Below are 27,466 nucleotides of genomic sequence, written 5' to 3'. Positions count from 1 at the left end.
TGTGGACATTTTTTGTTTCTCGTAGGTATATACTTAGGAGTGGAATTGATGTGGAAGATTTTAAATTCTAATTCAGTTTATTTTCTTGTATAGGTCTATTCTAATTTTCTCTTTTTGTTTGATACTTGATACAGCTTGGTAACTTGTGTTTTACTAGGAGTTTTCTTTTGAATTCTGTAATTTGTTCATACTGTTCACTTACATATGTCTCTAACTCCTATAGGAATGGTAGTGATACCCCTTTTTCATTCATAATTTTGGTAATTTGTGTCTATTTTTTCTTGACCCATCTAGCTAACAGTTTGGTATTTTTGTTGATCTTTTCAAAGGATCGGCTTGGTTTCATTGATTTTTTTTTTTTTTTCCCCTGTATTTTTCTATTTCATTTCACTGATCTCTGTTCTAAACTATATTTCCTTTCTTTTGCATGCTTTGGATTTACTTTGCTCTTAATCTGATTCTTTAATTCCTTAAATTGGAAGCTTTAGTTATTGATTTTGGTTTTTCTTGTCTGACATAGGCATTTACAGCTATAAATTTCCCTCTTAGCACTGTTTGAGCCTCATCTCATAAGTTTTTGTTTTATTTTCACTTTTATTCAGTTTAAAGTATTTTCTGATTCCTTTTATGATTTTTCTGTTGACTCATTGGTTATTTGGAGATATGTTCTGTAATTTCCAAATGTTTGTGGATTTCTTAAAGTTTCATCTGTTACTGATTTCTAATTTTGTTTTCTTGTGGTTGTGATCAGAAAATATGCATTGTATGATTTCAGTCCTTTTAAATTTATTGAGACATGATGTATTTCCTAATATGTGCTCTACCCTGGAGAATGTTACATGTTGACATATTCTGTTATCAGGCGGAGTTACATTTGTTAATTCAGGTGGAGTAAATATTAATTCAAGTTAGTTGATAGTACTGTCTTCATTATCCTTGCTGATTTTCTGTCTAGTTGTTCTAGCAGTTGTTGAGATTGAGGTACTGAAGTCTCTAATTACTGTTGAATTTTCTATTTTTCTTTTCAGTTATGTTGATTTTTACTTTATTTTGGGCCTTTTTTGGCGTGTGCATGTATGTTTAGAATTGTTCTATCTTCCTGATGAAATGATTTACTTAATCTTACGAAATGTCCCTCTTTCTAGTAATGTTTATTGTCTTAAAGTCTGTTTTGTGTGATTTTGATACAGGCAGTCTAGGTTTCTTACAATCTGCATGTACTTTTCTTTTAAATTTTGCTTTCAATCTGTTTGTATAACTGAATCTAAAGAGTACTCTTACATGCACTATGTATAGTTTGATCCTATTTTTTTAATCTAGTCTGAGAACTGCTGTTGTTGATATGGTATTTAGTCTTTTTGTATTCAATTATTGATAAGACTGAATTTTTGTCTGTCATTTGCTATTTGTTATATATCATACATATTTTTTGTTTTTTCATTTCTACTTTATGCCACCTTTTGTATTGAATAGGTATTGTTTATTGTACCACTTAAATTCTTTTTTTTTCTGTGTGTGCTTTTATTTAAAAAAAACTTATTTGTTTGGTTGTACCAAGTCTTAGTTGTGGCACCCAGGTCAGTAGTTACGGGCATGGGCTTAGTTGCTCCGCCACCTGTGGGGTCTTAGCTCCCCCACCAGGTTTTGAACTCAGGTCCCCTGCATTGCAGGGCAGGTTCTTAACCACTGGCCACTAGTGAAGTCCCTTATGTATGTGCTTTTAAAAGTTATATTCTTACTGTTTGCTCTAGGGATTAATGTATGCATTTTAATTTATGACAATTTACTTGAGAAGAATACTAAATTCTAGTAAAGTAGAGCTTTATGGTGCAAACTTGCTCTATCTACTCCTTATTTTTTATTATTATCATCATAGACAGCATATTAAAAAGCGGAGACATTGCTTTGCCGACAAAGGTCCATCTAGTCAAAGCTATGGTTTTTCCAGTAGTCATGTATGGATGTGGGAGTTGGACTATAAAGAAAGCTGAGCGCTGAAGAATTGATGCTTTTGAACTGTGGTGTTGGAGAAGACTTTTGAGAGTCCCTTGGACTGCAGGGAGATCCAATCAGTCCTTCCTAAAGGAAATCAGTCCTGAATATTCATTCGAAGGACTGATGCTGAAGCCAATACTTTGGCCACCTGATGCAAAGAACTGACTCATTGGAAAAGACTCCAATGCTGGGAAAGATTGAAGGCGGGAGAAGAAGGGGACGGCAGTGGACGAGACGGTTGGATGGCATCACCGAGTCAATGGACATGAGTTTGAGCAAGCTTCGGGAGTTGGTGATAGACAGGGAAGCCTGGCATACTGCAGCCCTTGGGGTCGCAAAGAGTCGGACTGAGTGACTGAACTGAACTGATACCTCATATATAAACAGAACAATACAGTGTTACAGTGTCTTTTTAAAAAGTTAAGGGAGGAAAAAATAAGACCACATATATATGTAGTCTTTGTACTTGCCCTGTTTCTCTCTCTTTTTTTTTTTTTTTTGGTGTTATTTATTTGTCTAGGTGGATTGGAATTACCATATGTTATTCTTTTCTTTCAGCTTGGAGGACTGTAGTTTTCTTTTGTGTGTGTAAGGCAGATTTACTAGTAATAGAGTCTCTAGTCCTTATCTGAAAATGTTTTTATTTCCCCATCTTTTTTAAAATTTTAAGAATAATTTAATACATTAGCTTTGACATACAACTATATAATAATGTCAGTTTTAAATGTAAAGAAACAGATCCTTACAGGACCAAAGTAACCCCCGGGCCATGAGATTGGTTTTTCCTTTTTCCTTTTTTTTTTGGTTTCAACAATTGTGCACCACAGTGGTTCAGCATAAAAGGTGGATGTGGTGAGTATGAGAGCTGTAGTTTGCAGTATACCACATCTAGAACTCAGAGGAGCTGGATTAGACAGAAGTGGTGGTGGTTCTAATTCAAGAGTCAGGAAACACTCGGACAAGTTGGTCTACAGCATCAGAAGCATCCATTTAAGTATCTTTTTTCTTAATGATCAGAGGCCCCATATTGTCTCCAGTTTCTTCATTGTGTTTTGTGTCAGATCCATCACAGAATGGGAACTATTTGGGACCTTCAGCAGCGTCATCAGTACACAGCTTTATCTGCCAAATCTTCCATGTCAAAAGCATGTAGTACCTTGATGTTGTCTTTCTGGATGAGAGGGTTTACCCTAGATTTGTTGTGATGATCTTTAAACTCTTTTGTAAGCTAGATAACCGGTTGCAGCTGTCCCAGCAGCAGTGGTCACTGCTGCAGTCCATTCAGCTTGTATGCTGGACGTCATACTCACGGCACTGTCCCTTGCAAGGGTGTGCCTTTACCCTCAGTAAACTGTAGCCTAGAGTAGTCGGGCAGGCTACGTACGGTTCATGGGATTGCAAGAGTCGGACACGACATAGCTCTGTCTTTCTCTCTTTCTTTTTTACTGGACATAGAGAATTATCGATTGACATGTTTCTTTTATAAAAAATTCATTTACTTTATTTTTGACGCTGGGTCTTCGTTGCTTTGCGCGGGCTTCCTCTGGTTGCCGTGAGTAGGGGCCTCTCCTCACTGTGATTTGTGGGCTTCTCATAGCGGTGGCTTCTCTTGTTGTGGACCGCAGGCCTGGGTGTGCACAGGCTTCGGTAGTTGCGGTACGTGGGCTCAGTAGTTGCGGCTTGAGGGCTCTAGAGTGCTGGCTCAGTGGTTGTGGTGTACAGGCTTAGTTGCTCCGCGGCATGTGTAATCTTCCTGGATCAGGGATTGGACCCATGTGCCCTGGGTTTGTGAGATTTTTATGTGAGATTTAAGTCACATAACGTAAAATTCACCATCGGCAGGTGGGTTCTCATCCACTGTGCCACCAGGGAGGTCCCACGGTGTTTCTTTTAGCACTTTGAACTTATCATTCCTCTGCCTTTTGTCCTTTATTGTTTTTTTATGTGAAGTCAGCTGTTAATTATACTGTGGCTCCACTGTATATTTCTTTTTCTATTACTTCTTCCAGAATTTAGCCTTTGTCTTTCAATTGTGTGACTAGGTGTTGATCTCTTTCTGTTTATTTTATTTTGGGTTTATCTTCTTATATTTGTAGATTAATTTTTTAAAATCAAATTTGGGAAGTTTTTTGCCCTCATCTTCTCAAATATTTTTTAGCCCTTTTCCCCCTTTCGTCTCTGGTACTATTAGTTGGTATGTTTGATATTGTCTGGCAGCTCTCCCTGATTCTCTTTATTATTGTTCCTTTTTTTCCTATGATCTTCATATTGGATAGTTTATATTGATCTTCAAGCTCATTGATTATTTGTGTTTCAGCAGATCTATTGTTGAACTTCTCTAGTAAATTTAAAATTTTGTTATTAAACTTTTCAACTCCAGGATTTTAATCTGGTACTTTTTTAAAAAATTGAGATCAAGTCACATAACGTAAAATTCACCATTTAAGGCGTACAGTTCAGTGTTTTTCTTTTAGTATATTCACATGGTTAGGCAACCATTATTACTACCTAATTCCAGAACATTTTTATCACCCATAAAGAAACCTTAGAGGCTTCCCAGGTGACTCAGTGGTAAAGAATCTGCCTGCCTATGCAGGAGATGCAGATTCGATCCCCACGTCAGGAAGATCCCCTGGAAGAGGAAATGGCAACCCACCCAGTATTCTTGCCTGGAACATCCCGTGGATAGAGGAGCCTGGTGGGCTACAGCCCATGGGAAGGCAAAGAGTGGGACACAACTGAGCAACTGAACACACAAAGAAACTTTATACCCATTAGCGTTCACCCTTCCTACACCATTTACCCCAACGTGTAGAAAACACTAATCTGCTTTCTGTCTTGATGAATTTGGCTATTCTGGACATGAATGGAATCATCTAATATGTGGTCTTTTGCATCTGACTTGTTTCACATAGCTTAATGCTTTCAAGGTTCATCTGTATTGTAGCATATATCGATACTTAAATCCATTTTATGGTTGAATAATATTCTGTGAAGTGGATTTGAATATATCACATTTTGTGTATTTACTCTTCATCACACTTGTCTGTTTCTTTGTATGTCTTGTAATTTTGTTGTTGAAGACCGAAAAGTTTGGATAATACAGTGAATCTGTACTCTGATTTCTTTCCCCTAAGGGTTCTTGCTGTAGTTTTATCAGTGTGTTTACTAACATGTCTGTACTAAATCTGTGGAGTCTGTTTGATGTACAGTGTGTGACTGCTCATATTTCTGCTCAACATAATATCTTTATTGTATTTTTAAACCTGGTTTGGTATTGGCTAGCCCTGTGTAAGCATAGCTTGGGTCAGCCAGTGATTGTTCTTTGCTTGTACACTTTGTTTCATTCTATTTCTCCCTTAATGTGATGATTCTTTGTGTGTTTTGAAAGTTCAGGCATGTTTTAAGTTTGCTCTGGCTTTTGTTTTCCTCTGGGATCTCTTGGATTTCCTCTGTGCATGTGCACCCTCTCATGGTTTGCCAGGGATTTGCAGATAGCTTGATCCCTCTGGTTTTTCCTTCATGGATAGGTGGAAATGCTTATTAAGAACCCTTAATAGCTCTGCCATTTTCTGGATCTTCCTGCTAATGTCTGGTCTTTTGCTAACTGCAACTTTGTGCTGCTACTGAGTCTATGTTCTTGCCATGTTTGGCACTGAGATGACTACTATTGTTGATGACACTGGAGTGGACCTCTTTCTCTGCTTGAATCTGAATCATGCCAGCCTCATCTGCAAGTGAATCTGCTAGTTTTTAAGGTTTGTCTTCCCTTGTATGATTACTATGGCAACCCAGATGGGATGGAAGATGGAAACAACCCCAGGCAAGAATGCCACAGACTCCCTCAGTTCTTACCTTTGGTTCTTTAGCTTTTCAGGAGTAGCCACTTATTCATTTGCCCTGTGTTTTTTGTCAGTTTCCAGAGCTCTGGAATGGTTGCTTTGACAGTTTTCTCTAGCTTTGTCATTGCCTTCTGGGGGGAGAGCATTTGCTAACTTCCCACCATATTTGGATATTCTAGCACATCTGAACTCCCCTCCCCCACCTCCAAATAGACTCTTCATTAATCAAAACCTTTGAGATGCTGTATAATAAAAGTTTCTTTTTACTACATATTCAGAAACACTCAAAGGTTATTTTTGAAGTGAAGATTTAAAATAGAATTGTGGCATATTTTCCTACTACTTAAGTTCCTCTCAGTTTTTATTATTATTGTTTCATTACAGATTTATTCTTTATTATCTATTTTTTATTAAATTGTTTATTAAATTAGGTAAGTAAAATTTCCCTAGGATTATGAGCTAAAACATTTTTTGTATTCTTTAGTATTTTGTTTTTATTTTTTTATAAGCAGATTTTATATCAGCTAGTAATAATAACAAATAATCATTTACTGAGTATTTACATTGTTTTAAACACTTTATATGCATGAAATCTTTTAGTCCTGCGAAATCCTTGAGTTAGTTATATACATGTTATTTCCGTTTTATAGGTGGGTAACTTAAAGTCACATACCTGGCAGTGGAAGCGGTAGTTAACAGTTGAAAGGCACCTTCTGTTACGTGAGATTGTAGGTCAAATCAACTTTGTCTATTAAAATGCTCAAAATACTTTCAGATTTCCTTAGGATTTGGTTTGGATGTTGTTTAGTGTAGAATGGATACTGTACTTTTTGGAGAAAAAGTCAGTTGTAATCTGTTATTTGAATATTTGAGTACATACAATTAAGTGATAAAAACTCAAACATTTTCAGTGTTTCAGTTCACTTAAAACTCAAAGAAGTAAAATTTGATAATTTGAGAGGGACCATTTCACATTTCTCTTCCTTTAACTGGCAGGGAGACTTGATGAGGTAAAGATGTTGTTGAGAGTTGGGGGAAGGATACTTGTTGAATTCTGAGTGCTGAACCAGAGAGGAAATAGGGGGCTTGTATTTCTCTTCGGCTTTGCTACCCTGGTAATAGTGTTGTGGGTATAGAACTGGTGGTGGAAGGTTAAAGAGCAGAAGAGCTGTTATTTTAATTGTTGGTTGGTTAGTCGCTAAGTTGTGTCCGACCGACTCTTTTGCGACTCCATGGACCATAGTCCTCCAGGCTCTTCTGTCCATGGTGTTTCCCGGGCAAGAATACTGGCGAGGGTTGCCATTTCCTTCTTGAGGGGATCTTCCCCATCCAGGGATCAAACCCGGGTCTACTGCATTGCAGGCGGATTCTTAGCATTGAGCCACCAGGGAAGCCCATTAATTTAGTTCTTTAAGGGTTATAAGCCTTTAGAGCATTCAGTCCATAAAGCCACAGCACAAAATCACACTACACCACTTGCCTGACAGAGCAGTCTCTAGTTGTACACAAAGTAAGAGAATCTTTTTAGGCATGAATTTGGAAACTTAAATATTTAATTACAATGATGGTCACACGGATAAATCAGTTTTATGTTTATTAAAAATGTTTCCGTAGGGACTTCCCTGATGGTCCAGTGGCTAAGACCCTGAGCAGGGCGCCTGGGTTCGATCCCTGGTCAGGGAACTAGATCCCACATGTTGCATCTAAGACCCGATATGCCAAATAAATATTAAAAAAAGTTTCCTTGATAAACACATTTATTTCATTTTTTGTGCATTGTATTCAAATGATTCTCAAATATACTTTTTGGATCACTTGAGGTACTGTGTAGTATGTGGTAGTTTTTAATTTGGTAAAATTAAATGACTCCCTAATGCAGTCCATCATTTATCACTAATTAGAAAGACTAGTGACTCTAAAGAAACTGAATAACATCCCCCACTTTAGCTGGTGGGCTTTTTCTTTTTCTGCATTTTAAAAAGATGAGCACTTTTGATAGATTTCAAATAACATGCTTTTGTAAAAAGCCACACATTATTAGAAACATTATAAAATTCCTATTGAATTAAAAAAGTTTTAAACAGTATAGGTTTACAGAAGAATTATGCAGAAAATATAGAGTTTTCCCATATATTCACCTTTCTCCCTCACAGTTTCCCTTGTTGTTAGCATCTTGCCTTGGTGTGGTACATTTTTTACTTTTGGTAAACCAATATGGCTATTCCTGTTGATTTTTTAAAAGCAGTTGTAATCTAGTTTAATAGATGAACATTTTTATAATTCTTATAAAATAGTTGTGATAATTATCATTCATTCATTACTGATATTTTAAAATAGTCATATTGACCATGAAACACAATTATTCTAATCTTTTTAGGGTGGGATAATCAATGATGGCTCTGAATTGATCGGTCCCGCTGAAGCTTATCCGGATTCCCTCACTGATAGCCTTCCTGAGTGCAGCACAGAAGGTAAGAGATTTTTATATATATATTTTTCATTTCAGTGATTTTGATTGCTGCAGACTGTAAATCATATCTACATTGCCCAAATCAGATGGATGTAGGAGTTTGAGAGTATTGCACCAATTCTAAGGTACTTTTTTCTTCACATTTTCACATCATTGCTATTGAGTACATGGTTGGGTTGATGATACATTAATTGACAGCTTTTTTCTTTCTTAGTGATACATAAAATAATGATTTGTCCTACAATTAACGGCTTCTTAGGTTTGTTAAAATGTGGTATAGTAAGTGCTCAGAATTGGTATTGTTTAGTATAAGAGTGCCTTTCTGAAGTTTATTTAGCTGAATCGGACTTTCAGACAATTAATTTCAAAAGGGGCTTTGAAAGTTTAGTCATGTACCAGAAAGAATAAGTCTAAGGCAGTTATAGTATTTTTGATATTTTTATAATAACATGAGTCTAAACCAAAGCAATTTTTGTACTTTTAATTACTTTAATTCAATAATGCTTAATCTCTTGTTTTTATTCCTCTATTAAGCCATTCTTGAATTTTTAATGAAGATTTAAAAAATTTCCTTAGCTAGTTTTCTTCCAGAAAACATTTTAGATTTAAGAGAGAGATATATTTGGGGACAGGGCTGGGGAGAGTCTTTAAAAATAGGTAAATTAGATTTGCTTGAAGTCGCTTAGGTTTGGTTTATATAAAAGAAAAGCCATACACCAGAGAATATTTCTTGATCTGTTTCATGAGTAAGAATCTATGGTAGAGGAGAATGGTTTGTGACTGCCATGAGAGGTGGTCGTGATCTCACTGTAGTGCTGGTTTTGCTGGCACGTGTGCTGATGTCACGCATCGGCACGCTAACATAGATCTGTTGCAGTAAATTCTCATCATGTTTTGGTAGGAGCAACGAGTTCCCAAACATTTTGTGGGTTGATGCACTTAAAATTTATTTTTCTTTTGGTGAAGAAAATACACACACTGAGAAGTAATTAAAATTTCTTATTTTTCATGGTAGCTCCCATTGACTTAAAAGCAGTCCATTAACTTCCATCTAGTGTTCTGTGTAACGTATGGGGGATCTTAGGCTGGGGTCTCCTTTGGGTCCTCGGTATCTTCAACTCCATCCTGAATCAGCTAAGATCATAGAAAAACAATATTGATAGTCATTTTACTTTACAGTCCATCAGATGTTTTTGGGGAAAAATACATCTATTCTCCATGACTTGTTTTGATCTGAGATTCTTGCTAGGCTTTGGAAAAATCGAACCACTTCTTGGGATCCCAAGGTGACTATTTTTAGAACAAGTTTCCTTGGAGGATGACTCTTTTGGGATAACCTGATCTGGCTGTTGCCTCAGAGATACCCTCGTACTTTTGAGAAAGAGGGAAACGACATTTTCTGCTTGTAAAATTGGCAGATTTGGTGATGTCCAAGAGAGGACAAGCAGGAAGTCGACTTAGAAAGATTTGTGGGAGAGTGTTCAGTGAGGACTACAGTTCCTGAAAATTACGGAATCTTTTTTTTTCTCTCTTTGATTTTTTGGGTCAGGAATTGAAGGGTATGTGACTTGAGGGTGACTCTATTTTATATCCTTGATAAGTCTTTATTACCTAGGTAGGTGTCAGCCATGGTGAGAGAAGGGTGTCTCAGGAGCCTATTTTAGTAGAAGGTAATCAAGGATAGGAGGGGTGCAGACGTCTTTTGCCCTTTGCTTAAGTTTAGAAGAGAAGGGGAAGAGTTATTATTAGGATGACTTTTCTTGGGATGGTGTTTTAAAATGTGGAAGGCTGTTCAGAATAAAAAGGTATTCATGTTAAAGGAGATTTAACCTAAGGTGGGTTATAACCTTAAACTTATAGGGTGAGTTTGTAATTTATTGTCCCAACTGAGACACTTCTGAGAATTAAAGAAGATGCTATTGTACTTATTGTTCGCCAAGACCAGGACTGTTCTCTGGGTGAATGGGCCACCCTACCTACAGTAGAGGTAGGGTGTATTTGTTTCAGAGTTTATCTTTTAACATTTCAAAATGATGAGTTTTCCTTGGAAGCAATTATCATTTTAGGAATATGCTTTTATGGGAGAAACTGGGGACAACATTTCTGTTAAAAACAGAAAAAGAAAGAAAAAGACTTAACAGTACTTAAAAATAATACTGAAATTTTATCCTTTCAGTGCATAATTTAGTTTTCTAACTACATTACCACCTCTGAAACACCCTGGGATCCATGAAGAATGAAAACCAGGGAACTGGAAAAGCTGTTAATGCTTACGTTTTTCACCCCCTCCCTTTAAAAACCTCTCTGCCTGGCTCACTGATCCTGCCCAAAGACACCTTGTCGACAAATACAGGTTCGAGTATCAGACATCTTACAAATTCTCTGGTATTTGAGAGGCAAAATGACTTTTAAATATCATGAGATTGCCTGGCATCCTGGGTAAGTGCAAGAGTTACTTTCACTCCAAAAGTCTGCCAGTCCCAGAGACAACCAGGAGAGAGGGCCTCTCGTAGGAAGGGGCAGGGCAGCCCGCCGAGCCCCGCAGGTGTGCAGGGCAGGGAAGGTTGTCGAGGGGCTGTGGAGGCGCATGCTGGCGAGGCTGGTTTAGAGCCGGAACGCGAGGAGGTGATCCACTGCATAACAGCTCCTCTGAGTGTAGTGTTTTAAATGGTGTTTTGAAGGTGGATTCATTTTTCATCCTTGTCATTTAGTTTGCCAGTGGAATGAGCCAGCGGGGCGAATCTTAATATGTATAGTCTGCTGTGCCAAGGCCCTTCAGTTAGAGTCAGAATGACACATGGCAAGTACATCACCTCTCAGAGAACAGATGCAGAGGCTAAGTGATCATTATTTTTATTAGTACCATAAAATGCAATCAACAAGTCTTTACCTTGAAAGAAAGTTTTCTAAGGAAAGCATAAAGAGTTGGATTAGAGGGTTTTTAAAAACTTTCAGTACTTTATATAGTATACTGTGATAGAGGAAACCCCTTTAAGGTTTTAGAAAACCCAACAATTTGGTGATTAACTACTTAATGTATTTTTATCTAATGAAATTAAAAATGATAAAATTTTTCCAGTAGGTTTTTAGATGAAACATTAACGTTGTTTTATATTTTTAAAATGAAGTGCTGGTTTGCTCTTCATCTCTTTTGTTCAGTGAAATTAAACTATATATTTTCTCAAAGATGAAAAAAGATTTAATTCATTGTTAACATCTTACTTCCTTTTTAAAATTCCATCTTTTTGTTGACTTAAACTTAGCCATAAAGTTCCTGTGGCATTTGTGGGGACCTGGCTAGAGTGGTGGATGGGAATTGAACTTCTTGGCATGTTTCTCTCATCTGTTGGCCTTTTGGAAGGATATAGGTTGCTTTACTGCGTGCTGACCTTAATATCGGAGCCTTTGATGTTTGTGTAAGCTCACCTGGTAAACTGTGTCATTTCCTCTTCGCAGTACATTACTTGACTTCTTTTGCAGTTTTGGGAGGGACATTTTCCAGGTGTATGCAGCAAGTAAGAAAAAGTAATTAGGTGATCATAACCACAGATACAAATTGAGAGATCAGCTTCTTCTATGTAGCATATCATAAGAGTAAATATTCTTAAATGTTTCCTAGTCAAATTTACCTTTTTTTTCTCTTTTTGCCTGTAAATTGTGGAGTGAGAACTCTCTAAGTGCTCACTGTAGCAATTGTAGACACAAGAAAGGGTCTATTAAGTAAGCTGTCTTGAATTAGCTATTTTAAAGTAAATGAGATGTACATTTTGAGAGTAGAATCTATTGCTGGCCCATGTAAAGGACCTTTTCAAAATCACTTTCAGTTCAAAATTTGTGTATTTATTTGGTGTCAGGGTAATAATTCTTTTCATTATATAGAAAAGCACAAAGATGACAAAATTAAGATTTTTAATTTAAAGTAGAATTTATAGCAAATGTCCACCAGGTGGCACCGCAAGAATGCTAAATCTTGTTACTGGGCTAATTCTGGGTGCTCCTGTACTACTTCAGAGTGTATTTATTCAGTTTGAAGTTCCTTTTTCTCCTGAGTGCTTATCTACTTAACTTTTATTCACTGTCCATTATTAGTTGAATTTTCTTTGTGGGGAAGTTTAAAATAAATAGAAAAAGAATAAGTTGTTATTATTTAAGATAAGCAGAAATGAGAATGTGTCCTTGTGTGTATGTGTGCATATAAAACAGTTGGCACAAAATTACAAAAATTGACCCTTAACAATTCTGTGACTATTGAGGATAACATTGTATATTAAGAGTTTAGGAGTCTGATGGGGCAAATAAAAATTTCAGGATGTTGTGGGAATAGATATTTTAGAGTAGAAGGAACACTGGGAATGATAGAGATAAATACCTTACTTTATAATTAAAAATTGGAATTTCAGAAAAGTTAAGACAGATGCCTAAGGCAGTCAAAGCCCTCCAGATATTTAACAGCAATCCCAGACCTGTATTCTGAAATGAGATTTAATTTGGTATAGAAAGCTCAGTATGAACTGCTTGTGTGCTGGTCACAGATTTGATTTGCAGAGTAGATTATGGAGCAGCATAAAAAGTTCATTAAGTAAAAATGGAAGCCAACTCATAGATCTTTGTTGTTCATGATAAGGTAACAGTACTAGGGTTGTAATTGTGATCGATGTGTTGTTTCCTGTGCTTATTCTTTTTTCTTAAAACAAATATGCAGTAAATATTCTGATGTTCTTTTTATAAAATTTCAAGGGTGAAGCAAGACATGTATCAGGAACATTATAAAAATGTGAAATGTCAGAGGAATGGCTCTTCTTAGTAACAGTAGCTATTACTGAGTGATGAGTTGGCGATCAAATAGAGGAATCTTAACTAACGCATCTTTTAGGTTTAGGTAGTCACTTAAAATAATATTTATAAAGGCTTGTTTCTTAATGGAGATTGATATTATGTCTTCTACCTCAGGGTGACCTTTGTTCTGCTAGCTAGATACCTTGCTTTGTGTGTGAAGCTTGAGTCATCGCTACTAGGAAAGGTAGAAATTCCCTTTCATTGACTATGGCAATATTTGAACCTCAGGGCTCAGTGAAAGCTATCAGCTAATAATAATGAGGCCATGTATTTTAGGCATAGTCGGCCATGAGAGACCACCTGTTGTTCTAAAGGAAACTGATCTCTTTTTGCAGAAGGTCTTCAAATACAGATTTCTGATAGCTTATAGTATAAAGATTTATTCTGTGGCAACTCAACCTTTTCCCCTGGTGCCTGTCTTTCAGAGATGGTGTCCTAGACAGATTACACTACACTGCCCTACTCTTAGCAGTTCAAAGCACAGAAGGTGAGGGTAGGTAGGTGAACTGGGACGCTGTACAAACCCCTCATGTCTGTAGCTGCTTTTTAACCAGTCACCTGGGGTCCTCTAATAGCCCTGAGACTTGAATCTCTGTGATATGAACCTGGAGGCTGAACACTTTCATAGAACCTTTGACTCCCCCCCACCCCCATCCTTTCCAAAAAAGGCTTAGGTTTTTGACTTGATGGTGTTGGTAAAGGATGCACCTTTTACTCTTCTGATGGCCCAGAGGGCCCCTTTAAACATGGATTGACTTCAGGTTGGTTTGACTTTTGACAAATAGCCTCTGTATTGTCAGTTGTTGCCCTGCATTATCCACAATGTTCTTCTCACTCACTTTAACTGAGAACCTCTTTCTTGCTTGCAGCTCTTTTTATCTTACTTGTTAACTTTCTGGGTTTCAGGGAGCTAGTGTCCATTATGTGAAGCTTTATAAAAAACAGACTGAATGACAAGACCGGTGGTTTCAAGGAGTTGAGCAAGCACTGTATTAAGTAGATATATTAAAGATATAAGATGAATAAAATAGGTACTGAGTATTTGCATTCCTCTCTCTGTATCTTTGTACTCATTGTTGAGGTAGTGATGGGGAATGTTCTTCTTGAGCTGGTTGGGGAGTTCTTCAATGAAAGAAGGGGAGTTAGCAGTTGCTTCAGTATGGAAGAGAAACATCAGATAATACTAGGTTAGTTGCAGTGTATAGTTGAGGAAATATGCTAGTGCTAGGCCTTTCAGGTACATTAGGGTACATCTTAAGAGGACAATGAAAGGAAGAACATAAGTAAGAAAGAAGTGTCAGGGGTTAGTCTGCTTTGTACAGATCTGTTTTTATAATCATCTCTGTCTTCTCTCAAGTTAGAAGTTTCTTGGCACTGGCTGCTGGATGATTCACATAGGTCTACGTTTTATAAATTATGTCTGTATAACATATCTTGATTTACAAACAAATCCCCAGTTTCAGCTCTTGCTGCATCTTCTTTGATATCCTTCACATACATAGCCTTAAGGACTTGTCACACACATACAGCAAATATGATGAGTCACCTGTACTTCCAGCATACAGAGAAAAGTACTGTTAATGTTTCGTGTACTTTTCTAACCTTTTTTCCTGTTTGTGTTTTTTAATTTTATTTTTTATGTATTTTTAATTGGAGGATAATTGCTTTATAGTGTTGTGTTGGTTTCTGCTATAAAACAGTGTGAATCAGCTATAAGTATACATATATCCCCTCCCTCTTGAGCCTCCCTCCCACCCTTCTAGGTCATCATAAAGCACCAAGCTGAGTTCCTTGTGCTATACACCTGCTTCCCACGAGGCTGGCTATTTTACACATTGTAGTGTATATACATGTCAACGCTATTCTCTCAATTTGTCTCCTCTTCTCTTTACCCCACTGTGTCTACAAGTCCATTCTCTACATCTGTATCTCTATTCCTGCCCTGCAAATAGGTTCATCAGTACTATTTTTCTAGATTCCATATATATGCATTAATATATGACATTTGTTTTTCTCCTTCTCACTTACTTCACAATGTATGACAGGCTCTAGGTTCATACACCTCACTACAACTGACTCAAATTTGCTCCTTTTTATGGGTGATTAATATTCCATTGTATATATGTGCCACAACTTGTTTATAGATTCATCTGTCAATGAACAGCTAGGTTTCTTCCACGTCCTAGCTATTGTAAATAGTGCTGCTATGAACATTGGTGTGTGTTTGTTTTTTTAAACTAGAATTATAGTGTATATACTGCTTTGCAGTTTGTTGTTTTTGATTAATAAAGCATGAATACTTTAGCATTAAATATTCTCTTATAACAATTTTTGTGCTTCATCCAGCCCGGTATTTCGCATGATATACTCTGCATATAAGTTAAATAAGCAGGCTGACAACATACAACCTTGATGTACTCCTTTTCTTATTTGGACCCAGTCTGCGAAATGTCCATGCAAAATGCCAGGCTGGATGAGGCACAAGCTGGAATCAAGATTGCTGGGAGAAATATCAATAACCTCAGATACGCAGATGACGCCACCCTTATGGCAGAAAGCAAAGAAGAACTAAAGAGCCTCTTGATGAAAGTGAAAGAGAAGAGTGAAAAAGTTGGCTTAAAATTCAACATTCAGAAAACTAAGATCATGGCATCTGGTCCCATCACTTTAAGGCGAATAGATGGGGAGACAATGGAAACAGTGACAGACTTTATTTTGGGGGGCTCCAAAATCACTGCAGATGGTGACTGCAGCCATGAAATTAAAAGGCTCTTTATTCCTTGGAAGAAAAGCATTGAGCAACCTAGACAGCATATTGAAAAGCAGAGACATTTGTTTGTCAACAAAGGTCCATCTAGGCAAAGCTGTGATTTTTCCAGTAGTCATGTATGGATGTGAGAGTTGGACTGTAGAGAAAGCTGAGTGCTGAAGAATTGATGCTTTTGAACTGTGGTGTTGGAGAAGACTCTTGAGAGCCCCTTGGACTGCAAGGAGATCCAACTAGTCCATCCTAAAGGAAATCAGTCCTGAATATGCATTGGAAGGACTGATGCTGAAGCTGAAACTCCAATACTTTGGCCACCTGATGCGAAGAACTGACTCATTTAAAAAGACTCTGATGCTGGGAAAGATCGAAGGTGGGAGGAGAGGGGATGACAGAGGATGAGATGGTTGGATGGCATCACCGACTCGATGGACATGAGTTTGAGCAAGCTGAGGGAGTTGGTGATGGACAGGGAGACCTGGGTGCTGCAGTCCTAGGGGTCCCAAAGAGTCAGACATGAATGAATGACTGAACTGAACTGATAAAAGTTTTTAATAACTCTATAATATTTTTATCATCAGTTCAGTTCAGTCACTCAGTCATGTCCGACTCTTTGTGACCCCATGAATCGCAGCACGCCAGGCCTCCCTGTCCATCACCAACTCCCGGAGTTTACCCAAACTCATGTCCATCGAGTCAGTGATGCCATCCAGCCATCTCATCCTCTGTCGTTCCCTTCTCCTTCTGCCCCCAATCCCTCCCAGCATCAGGGTCTTTTCCAGTGAGTCAACTCTTCGCATGAGGTGGCCAAAGTATTGGAGTTTCAGCTTTAGCATCAGTCCCTCCAATGAATACCCAGGACTGATCTCCTTTAGGATGGACTGGTTGGATCTCCTTGCAGTCCAAGAGACTCTCAAGAGTCTTCTCCAACACCACAGTTCAAAAGCATCAATTCTTCGGTGCTCAGCCTTCTTCACAGTCCAACTCTCACATCCATACATGACCACAGGAAAAACCATAGCCTTGACTAGACGACCCTTTGTTGGCAAAGTAATGTCTCTGCTTTTTAATATGCTATCTAGGTTGGTCATAACCTTCCTTCCAAGGAGTAAGCGTCTTTTAATTTCATGACTGCAGTCACCATCTGCAGTGATTTTGGAGCCCAGAAAAATAAAGTCTGACACTGTTTCCACTGTTTCCCCATCTATTTCCCATGAAGTGATGAGACCGGATGCCATGATCTTTGTTTTCTGAATGTTGAGCTTTAAGCCAACTTTTTCACTCTCCTCTTTTTCTTTCATCAAGAGGGTTTTTAGTTCCCCTTCACATTCTGCCATAAGGGTGGTGTCATCTGCATATCTGAGGTTATTGATATTTCTCCCAGAATCTTGATTCTAGCTTGTGCTTCTTCCAGCCCAGTGTTTCTCATGAGGTACTCTGCATATAAGTTAAATAAGCAGGGTGACAATATACAGCCTTGACGTACTCCTTTTCCTGTTTGGAACCAGTCTGTTGTTCCATGTCCAGTTCTAACTGTTGCTTCCTGACCTGCATACAGATTTCTCAAGAGGCAGGTCAGGTGGTCTGGTATTCCCATCTCTTGAAGAATTTTCCACAGTTTCTTGTGATCCACACAGTCAAAGGCTTTGGCATAGTCAGTAAAGCAGAAGTAGATACTTTTCTGGAACTCTCTTGCTTTTTCCATGATCCAGTGGATGTTAGCAATTTGATCTCTTGTTCCTCTGTGTTTTCTAAAACCAGCTTGAACATCTGGAAGTTCACGGTTCACGTATTGCTGAAGCCTGGCTTAGAGAATTTTGAGCATTACTTTACTAGCGTGTGAGATGAGTGCAATTGTGCGGTAGTTTGAGCATTTTTGGAATTGCCTTTCTTTGGGATTGGAATGAAAACTGACCTTTTCCAGTCCTGTGGCCACTGCTGAGTTTTCCAAATTTGCTGGCAGATTGAGTGTAGCCCTTTCACAGCATCATCTTTCAGGATTTGAAGTAGCTCAGCTGGAATTCCATCACCTCCACTAGCTTTGTTCGTAGTGATGCTTTCTAAGGCCCACTTGACTTCACATTCCAGGATGTCTGGCTCTAGGTGAGTGATCACACCATCCTGATTATCTGGGTCGTGAAGCTCTTTTTTGTACAGTTCTTCTGTGTATTCTTGCCACCTCTTCTTAATATCTTCTGCTTCTATTAGGTCCATGCCATTTCTGTCCTTTTTCAAGCCCATCTTTGCATGAAATGCTCCCTTGGTATCTCTAATTTTCTTGAGGAGATCTCTAGTCTTTCCCATTCTGTTGTTTTCTTCGATATTTTTGCATTGATACCTGAGGAAGGCTTTCTTATCTCTTGCTATTCTTGGAACTCTGCATTCAGATGCTTGTATCTTTCCTTTTGTCCTTTGCTTTTTGCTTCTCTTCTTTTCACAGCTATTTGTAAGGCCTCCTCATAGGATATACCATATTCTCCAATTGTTAGGAATTTGTTACTTCAATTGCACTAGTTTTTGTGATGAATATTCTTACGTGTCGGTCCTTTTTCCCCTACATTTCTGATTGTTTCTGGTATATATTGCTAAATTTCTGGATTAAAAATATAAGCATTTTTGCATCTGACGTATATTTTAAAATTGCCCTCCATACACCAGAAGAAGTAGCGTTGTTTCCTTTGCTTCTCTTGCTTAGGCTAAAAAGTTTCTCTTCCTAACCGGCTAGTTCTTATTTGTTTGCTTATTTTGAAACATTTCTCATTTAGAATTAGGTAGGATTTGAAGAGGGAACAATTTGTATAGAGCTTTTATTTATTACTTTATTTTACTCTCTGACTTTTCCCTAGGTGTTTTTATGATCTTACTTTTCTGATCTAGTTTCATGTAATCATGATTCTTTGCTAATAAAATAAGGTTGGAAGAGTGAGAGGAAATATGACTATGTGACTAGATTTTTATGGTCAAAAGCCAAGAAACTGAGTACACATAACGGTACCCTCTTGCCCTTTGGTATTATTGTTCTTGTTAGAAAGGAAAATCAAGCAAAGCATGAAGCAGTATGATGGTGATAGATGATGTAGAGGTTATAGTGACAAGACATCAGAGAGCAGACAAAAGATCTGTAACAACATTTCCTTTCATTTGTGATTAGCTGTATAAACCACAGCATTTTTTTCTTTGTTTATTATTTTCGGATGACCAGGTTATACAATGATAACCATTTAAGGAAGTAAATTTGTATTGAATATAGAAAATATTTAATCTTGAAAAGTTTATATATTTCTCAGAGCAGTGCATAAATTTGTAAATGGCTATAAAGAGATTTTGATTTTAAGTGCTGTCTGTGCAGTTGAAATGTGGTGAATTGAAGAGATTTCCACTAGATCCAGTGAATTTCATCTGATATTGTGGCTTTAATGAAGTCTCTTGCTTTCAGGGAACAAAATTAGTATTTCATGGGCATTCCAAGGATTTGTGGGGAAAAAAAGTGCCAAAGCCTGAAAACGGGATATATTGACAGAGTGCCAAAATAGTGTCTAAAGTTGATTTGAAATTAGAGCTTAGCTGCCAGTAAATGTTTTTATCCCAACTTACTGTATTCGGTATGAAGTAAGCAATTTGATGAGATGGTTGGATGGCATCACCGACTCAATGGACATGAGTTTGAGTAAACTCCGGGAGTTGGTGATGGACAGGGAGGCCTGGCGTGCTGTAGTCCATGGGGTTGCGAAGTCAGACACGACTGAGCGACTGAACTGAACTGAAGCAATTTGAGTCTGTAATAGGGGTTGACAGACTGTGGCCCATGGGCCAAGTCTGTCCTTCCACCTGTTTTTATATGACCCGCCCTATAAGCTAAGAATGGTTTTTACATTTTTAAATGGTTGACAGAATTCCAAAGAATATTATTGTGTGGCATGTGAACATTGTTCGGCATTCAGAGCTCAGCCTCCATAGAAGCAGCTTTGTGGGACACAGGCATGCTTGGACGTGTGGGTGTTGTCCGTGGCTGCTTTCCTGCTACAGCAGCGGTGTTGACTAGTTGTGACTGAGACTGTATGGCTGAGAAAGCCTAAAATATTTACCCTGTGGCCCTCAGAAAAACAGTTTGCTGACCCCTGATCTGGAACTGTACACTCAGATCCACCTTTGATTTTGACTTAGTGTATGATACTGGGGAGATCATTTTCTTCTTTATGTATTACGTTGGCCAAAAAGTTTGTTCGAGTTATGGAAAAACCTGAATGAACTTTTTGGCCAACCCAATATTTTCCTTCCTGAGAAATGTGGCAGTCAGTATGTATTCAGTGATGATGCAGATCACATAGTTGTTCCAGAACCTAAGTTTTGCCTAACCCTGTTGTGAATCTTATTTAATGATACAAGTCAGTGGCATTTAAAGTAGTTTTCAGATCTCTGGGTATTCATTGCTGAGATCTTTTCAGGGACTCTCCAAGGCAGAAACTATTTTTTATAATAATCTAGGAAGTTGTTTTCTGTTTCTACTCTGCTGACGTTTGTACTGATGATCCAAAAGCAGTGGTGGGTAAAACTGCTGTGCTTGAGCATGAATGAAGACAGTGATATGAGACTGTGACAGGATTTGTTGCACATCCTTACAGTAATAATACCAATGCTTACTTCACCTGGGAGGTCCTTGATAAAGCAGTAAAAACAGTTAATTTTACTGAATCTGAACCCTTGGATATATGTCTTTTATATGCTATTATGTGGGATGAAATGAAAATGAAAAACACATTACATACTGAACTGCCCTGGTTGTCTTGGAAAAAAGTGCCTTTGCAGTTAATTGAACCGTAAACTACCACTATTTTCCTGGGACCCCATTTTTGCTTGAAAGAATGATTGACAGACAAGTCACTGTTCATTTTAAATGAAAAAAGGAAGCGTGTACTTCAAGGAAAACAGTTAACAGTATGTGTTGCCAAATAGTGATGATATTCTAGTTCTCAACACCAAAACAGAATTTTGGAGAACCTGTATCAGCCACTTTGAGCCTAACAGTTTCACAATACATAAACAATTTTCTGACGAGGTCGGTGGTGATAAGTAGCAAATATGATTTTCTTGGAGATATTGTAATGATGAAATTTATCACCATTTGGAGGCTCCATGTAACTCAGGAAACTAATATTTTCAAAATGACCAGAGTGTGATGTTATAGACTCATACATGATAAAAGATCCATTCAGTGTGTGAGACAGACCCATGGATTTGAATGTAACAGAAACAGAAATTACACTGATAGAAATTTATATTCCACATGTAAACTAACCTTTAAGAAACTACTACTTGTTAAGTTTTGTTGTAGTATCAAAAAAATGATAGCTATAGTTATTTGAAAAGGCTGTTAAAATACTCACCCCATTTTCAGTTACTTACCAATGTGACATTTTCTTCAACTCTTTTAACCAGAACGACATCTAACAGATTGAGTGCAGAATTAGACATGAGAATATGGCCATCTTCTGTTAAGAAGATTTGCGAATATGTAAAACAATGGTACTTGTTAATTATTTTTATAAAAATTATGTTAACATATAATGGACTTTAGGTGTTTAAAAATTCAGTCTATTTTTAAAATACCAAGATCAGTAAATATTTACAGATGTAATCCATATAAACAAAAGCTCTTTGAGGTCCTTAATCATTTTTAAGAATGTACAAGTAGAGCAGGTTTAGTAACGGTTATTGTAGTTCAAGCTCATGTATCATGAAGTCAGTTATATGAAATGGAAGAAGTGATTTTCATTGAGTAAATGTTCAGTAGCATTCTCTATTCATTATCCGTCAGAAAACTAAGATGCAAATACTGACCAAAGCTTTTGCCAAAAGCTTGTGGAAGAGGCTGAAACATGAATTTCAAAAAATTCAGTTAAAAAAGTGCTGCATGGCATACATTTTCCAAATATGGATGGTTGCTTAAAAGCACATCTCTGAGGATACATTATATTATGTATAGTAAAATTATTATTGTGTAATTGCTATAAAAGTTATAATTTAATCTTAGCCTATTATATGCATTAGCTCTTTTTCTCATTTAAAGCCCTGCATAATAAGTTTTATTATTAAGTAACTTGTGGTTGGTCACACAGTAAGTTTTAAGAGCTGGGATTCAAGCACTTCTCTTTTCTATTCTAAAGCGCTTATTCTTTTCCTTTTATCATAATTCTGTTGTTCACAGAAGCTGTGTATATAAGCATCCACCTTCTGTAAATACAAGATCCTGTGGTAAAGGCTTGTAACAGCAGGGCTAGATAAAGACTTGTCTTCAGTTTTAGTTTGATGGTTAAGGCAGGAGATTGTCTTCCAGAACTGTGGGGAGATAGTACAAAAATGAATGAACTAAGCTGAAACAAATTGCTAGACACTGACTTCCATCAGTAAATTGCAATCTTCCTGATTGACATGGGTAGTATGAAAAAATGTTTAGTCAGTATGATTTGTATTCTTTTGGCTGATTCTCAATTTTTAATATCTGTTCACTATTGTGATCATATTTCTAGGTTTCTCCAGTGACAGTGATCTGGTATCTCTTACTGTTGATGTGGATTCTCTTCCTGAGTTGGATGATGGAATGGCTTCCAATCAGAATTCTCCCATCAGGACTTTTGGTCCCAATCTTTCTTCGGATTCTTCAGCACTAGGGGCTGTTTTTTCTGACAGTGAACAGAACAAAACAGAAGAAGAACGGGAAAGTCGTAGCCTTTTTCCTGGCAGTTTAAAATCCAAGCTTGGCAAGAGAGATTATTTGGAGAAAGCAGGAGAATTAATAAAGCTGGCTTTAAAAAAGGAAGAAGAAGATGACTATGAAGCTGCCTCTGATTTTTATAGGAAGGGAGTTGATTTGCTTCTGGAAGGTGTTCAAGGTACAATTTTATCTGTATTATTATATTGTGGCATGTTCTTTTGTTGCTATTTGGGGGGAAATACATACACACACACACACATACTTACATATATAGCAATTTCTTATGTATAATCTTGTGTAAAAACAAGACTGAAAAAAATTACTGGAGATTAAATTACCTAAATATGGTAATTTAACTTTTAATTACGTGGTGGAAGACAATATACTTAAGTCTCTGCTTTGATCAATTAATCAACACAAGCAGAATTTTAAAAAAATCAAGCTTCTAAGTCTCTTGTTTGAATAATATGTATATATATATATATATATATTTTTTTTTTTTTTTTTTTTCCTGCCATGTTCACCTGATTCTGTCAGGAGTATTCCCAGAGAGTCTTTAGTAAATTCACTCTTGATGGCCTGAAGAGGCAAGATGAAATGGGCTTTTAAACTGAGAACGTAAAGGGTTCTTGGATTTGCTTACTATTCTGTTTTTGTTAGTTGTGATAAATTCTCAGCCAATTAATGGGGGTGATACCGGACATGGAGAGCTGAATGCTACTAAATCTCTGTAAGTAGAATTTAGCCTGTTATTTATTTTTAAGCATCAGTTTTTCATCATTTGCCTTTCTCTTAGGGAAGCAGATTGAAGCATACTGCGATTCATAGTCTGACGTCCCGGACACAATGGTCAAAGGTTAATAGGACCTTCTTCCAGTGGTTTTCTTTCAGGAAAATCATCGTTGTTGTTGTTGTTCTGTGGTCTTTGACTTGTCAGTACTGTTTAGATTATCACAGTCTCCTGGATTACTAACAGTTTTTGTTTTTTAACTGCAGTACTTCCGCCCTCACTATGCTTGGTGTACTGTTGTGGTCAGAAGCTTCTCTTTACTCTTCCTCGAGTATAAACTTTCCTTCTTCTAGTATGAGTAATGTAAAAATGGATACATGGCCATAAGGAGTGGAAGAAGGAGTGTGTGTAGTGGCATCCTAACAACTTCTTAACTAGGATTTTGGTGAATTTTCTTAGTTTTCAGCTTTCACACTCACTTCCACAGCCATCTAAAACCACCAGTCCCTGAAATTTTGGAGAGATTTACATTGCTCTGTTAGTAAGGCAGCTTCCTTGAGTTGATCAAACAGTAACCACTCATTCATCTACTTTTTAGCTTCTAAAATTTTGTTGCTGCTGTTTTCTTTCTTTTTGTTCTTGAAGGGTTTTGCCTTAAAAATAATTTCTTTCACTGCCACATTAATGGAACTTCAGGAGGGAGCATCTCATGATTTGATTGATATATCATTTTGATATAAATTTTGTTTTTCAGGTAGTTTCATTGTCTTTTGGGTTTTTTGTCTGCTAGTGGAACATTCCAATCTTAATGACTTACTCATTTTTCTTCTTTGTCTTAATTCTCATTTGGAGTTTCAAAATGGGGATGAGTTGCAAAGAGTTAGATTTAATGTTACCCCCTTTTTTCTCTATGTAATTTTGTGCTAAAACACAAAATTGACATATATAAAACATATCAGTGTGTTACTTTCCTGTTTTAAAGTTATTAGTATTTAAACCTTAGAACACTTCATAATGTTACCACTTGATGGCACCAGAAAAATAAAAATCTTTTCTTCAAAATAAGAATTGTGGATACATATCAGCAAATACCAAAAAATAATATTGTTTCATTTGTTTCCTTATTTCATAATAATAATGTTGTTATTTGTGATTATGGTGGTGAGTTATTTCTCCACTGCAACTTGATACCAAACCTACTAGTTCAGTTCAGTTCAGTTGCTCAGTCGTGTCTGACTCTTGAGACCCCATGAACCGCAGCACACCAGGCCTCCCTGTCCATCGCCAACTCCCGGAGTCCACTCAAACCCATGTCCATCGAGTCGGTGATTCCATCCAACCATCTCATCCTCTGTCGTCAACTGATCTCCAGTAGCATATTGGGCACCTACCAACCTGGGGAGTTCCTCTTTCAGTGTCCTATCTTTTTGCCTTTTCATACTGTTCATGGGGTTCTCAAGGCAAGAATACTGAAGTGGTTTGCCGTTCCCTTCTCCAGTGGACCACATTCTGTCAGACCTCTCCATCATGACCCGTCCGTCTTGGGTGGCCCCACAGGGCATGGCTTAGTTTCATTGAGTTAGACAAGGCTGTGGTCCATGTGATCAGATTGGCTAGTTGTAAACCTACTAGACCTCTGTCTTAAGGAATGTTACAATTTAAACATACTTTTTCTATTTAGCTTAACACATTTCTGAAACCGCAGTCTCTATTTCTGCCTGAATTAGTTTTTGTGGTTAATATGCCATCAAGTCTAAAAAGTTATAGTCAACTAATTTTTTTAGCCTTCTATTATTTATCCATAATGTGATCAATTTAATTCATATAAACCGTGGTGACCATAGTCACAATTCTAACTTTTAACCAAAATGTATAATAATGTCTGTTTCAGGCACATGGTTATACATTTAACATGTTATATGTTTAAATGTTATACATGTTTAAATGTAACATTAGGGCAGTGTTTCTAGTCTGTGGATTCTGTTTAGAAATATACCAGTCACCACACATGGACATTATTTTTGAAAAATGTTTTCCCCAGTTTTACGGAGGTATAATTGACATATGACATCATAATGATTTGATATATGTGTATATTGTGAAATGATTACTGCAGTAAGTTAACATACATCACTTCACATAGTTATATATTTTTTTCTAGTAATAAGAACTTTAAAGTTATTCTCTTAGCAGCTTTCAAATATACAATATAGTAACATTAACTGAAGTCACCATATTGTATGTTGTCATTGTTCAGTCGCTAAGTCGTGTCTGACTTTTTGTGACCCCATGGACTGTAGCCCTCCAGGCTCCTCTGTCCATGGGACTTCCTAGGCAAGAATACTGGAGTGGGTTGCCATTCCCTTCTCCAGGGAATCTTCTTGACCCAGGGATTGAACTGGAGTCTCTGACATTGGCAGGTGGGTTATTTTTTTTAACCAGTGACCCACCTGGGAAGCCCATATTGTATGTTTTATCCCCCAAATTTATTAATCTTATAAGTGAAAGTTTGCATTTTTTGACTACCTTCACCACTTGCCTCTGGCAACCACCAGTCTGTTCTCTGTTTCTTTGAATTTGGTTCTGTTTAGATTCCACATATAAGTGAGATCATACGGTATTTGTCTTTCTCTGACTTAATTTCACTTAGCATAGTGCCCTGAAGAATTTATTTTTATTGTTGAATGATATTCCGCTGTATATTATTCACTATCTATCATAAAATATATTTTTTATGGTTGTATAATATTCCACCACACTATCAACTCATCTGTTGATGGACACTTGGGTTGATTCATATCTTGGCTGTTGTGAATAATTCTGCAGTGAACATGGACTTGTAAATATATCTTTGAGATAATGATTTGTTTCTTTTGGATATATACCTGAAAATGGAATTGCTCAATCATATGGTAGTTCTATTTTTAATTTTTCCTCCATACTAGTTTCTGTAGGGGCTGCACCAATTTACATTCCTACCAACAGTATATGAGGGTTCCCTTTTTTTCACATCCCTGTCAACATTTGTTATTTATTGTCTTTCTGATGATAGCATAGCCATTCTGACAGGTGTGAGGTGATAGCTCATTGTGGTTTTGATTTGGGTTTCCCATATGATGACCGATGTTAAGTACCTTTTCATATACCTTTAAGCATTTATATGTCTACTTTGGGAAAATGTCTGTTCACTTCCTCTGCCCATTTTTTTAATCTGGTTGATTTTTTTCCTTTTGAGTTATGACAATTCTGTATGTATTTTGGATATTAACTTTAAAAACTTTTTATAGCTACACTGCAGCTTCATTGCTGTGCCTGGGCTTTCTGTGATTGTGGCGAGTGGGGACTCCTCCCTCCTTGTGGTGCCTGGGCTTCTCACTGCAGAGGCTTCTTTTGTGGCAGAGCATGGGCTTCAGCAGTTGCAGCTCGCAGGCTCTAGAGCATGGCTCAGTACTTGAGGTGCATGGGCTTTGTTGACCTGTGGCGTATGGGATCTTCCTGGCCAGGGGTCAAACCCGTGTGCCCTGCATTGTCAGGCAGATTCTTAACCACGGGACGACCAGGAAAGCCCCTGGATATTATCTTCTTATCAGGTATATAATTTGCAAATATTTTTCCCATTGGTATATTGCCTTTTGACTTAAAAAAAATTTATTTTTAATTGAAGGATAATTGCTTTACAGAATTTTGTTGTTTTCTGTCGAACCTCAACATGAATCAGCCATAGGTATCCATATATCCCCTCCCTTGTGAACCTCCTTTCCATCTCCCTCCCCATCCCACCTCTCTAGGTTGATATAGAGCCCCTGTTTGAGTTTCCTGAGACATACAGCAAATTCCTGTTGGCTATTTATTTTACATATGGTAATATAACTTTCCATGTTACTCTCAACATACATCTTACCCTCTCTTCCCCTCTCCCCATGTCCATAAGTCTGTTCTCTATGTCTGTTTCTCCATTGCTGCCTGCAAATAAATTCTTCAGTACCATTTTTCTAGGTTCTGTGTACATGCGTTAGTATATGATATTTCTCTTTCTGACTTACTTCACTCTGTATAATAGGTTCTAGGTTCATCCACCTCATTAGAACTGACTCAAATGCATTCATTTTTTATGGCC

General features: G+C 37.4%; 1 protein-coding gene and 1 pseudogene across 4 annotated transcripts in view; one reads left to right on the top strand and one right to left on the bottom strand.

Moving 5' to 3' along the window:
• Nucleotides 1-27,466, top strand: part of RPS6KC1 (ribosomal protein S6 kinase C1) — a 226,095-nt gene that overhangs the window by 74,513 nt on the left and 124,116 nt on the right. For all 4 annotated transcript variants that reach the window (XM_055582993.1, XM_055582991.1, XM_055582990.1 and 1 more), the window contains exons 5-6: nt 8,215-8,308; nt 22,435-22,797. In XM_055582993.1, the coding sequence (XP_055438968.1) occupies nt 22,506-22,797 (292 nt within the window). In that variant the 5' untranslated portion in view covers nt 8,215-8,308; nt 22,435-22,505. The remainder of the gene's footprint in view (nt 1-8,214; nt 8,309-22,434; nt 22,798-27,466) is intronic.
• On the bottom strand, nt 2,986-4,794 carry LOC129653510 (CDGSH iron-sulfur domain-containing protein 1-like; annotated as a pseudogene).

Source organism: Bubalus kerabau, chromosome 5 (assembly GCF_029407905.1).
Source record: "Bubalus kerabau isolate K-KA32 ecotype Philippines breed swamp buffalo chromosome 5, PCC_UOA_SB_1v2, whole genome shotgun sequence".
Classification (NCBI taxonomy): Eukaryota; Metazoa; Chordata; class Mammalia; order Artiodactyla; family Bovidae; genus Bubalus; species Bubalus kerabau.
Note: the sequence above shows the minus strand (reverse complement) of the source record. Positions and strands in the feature narration are given on the sequence as shown.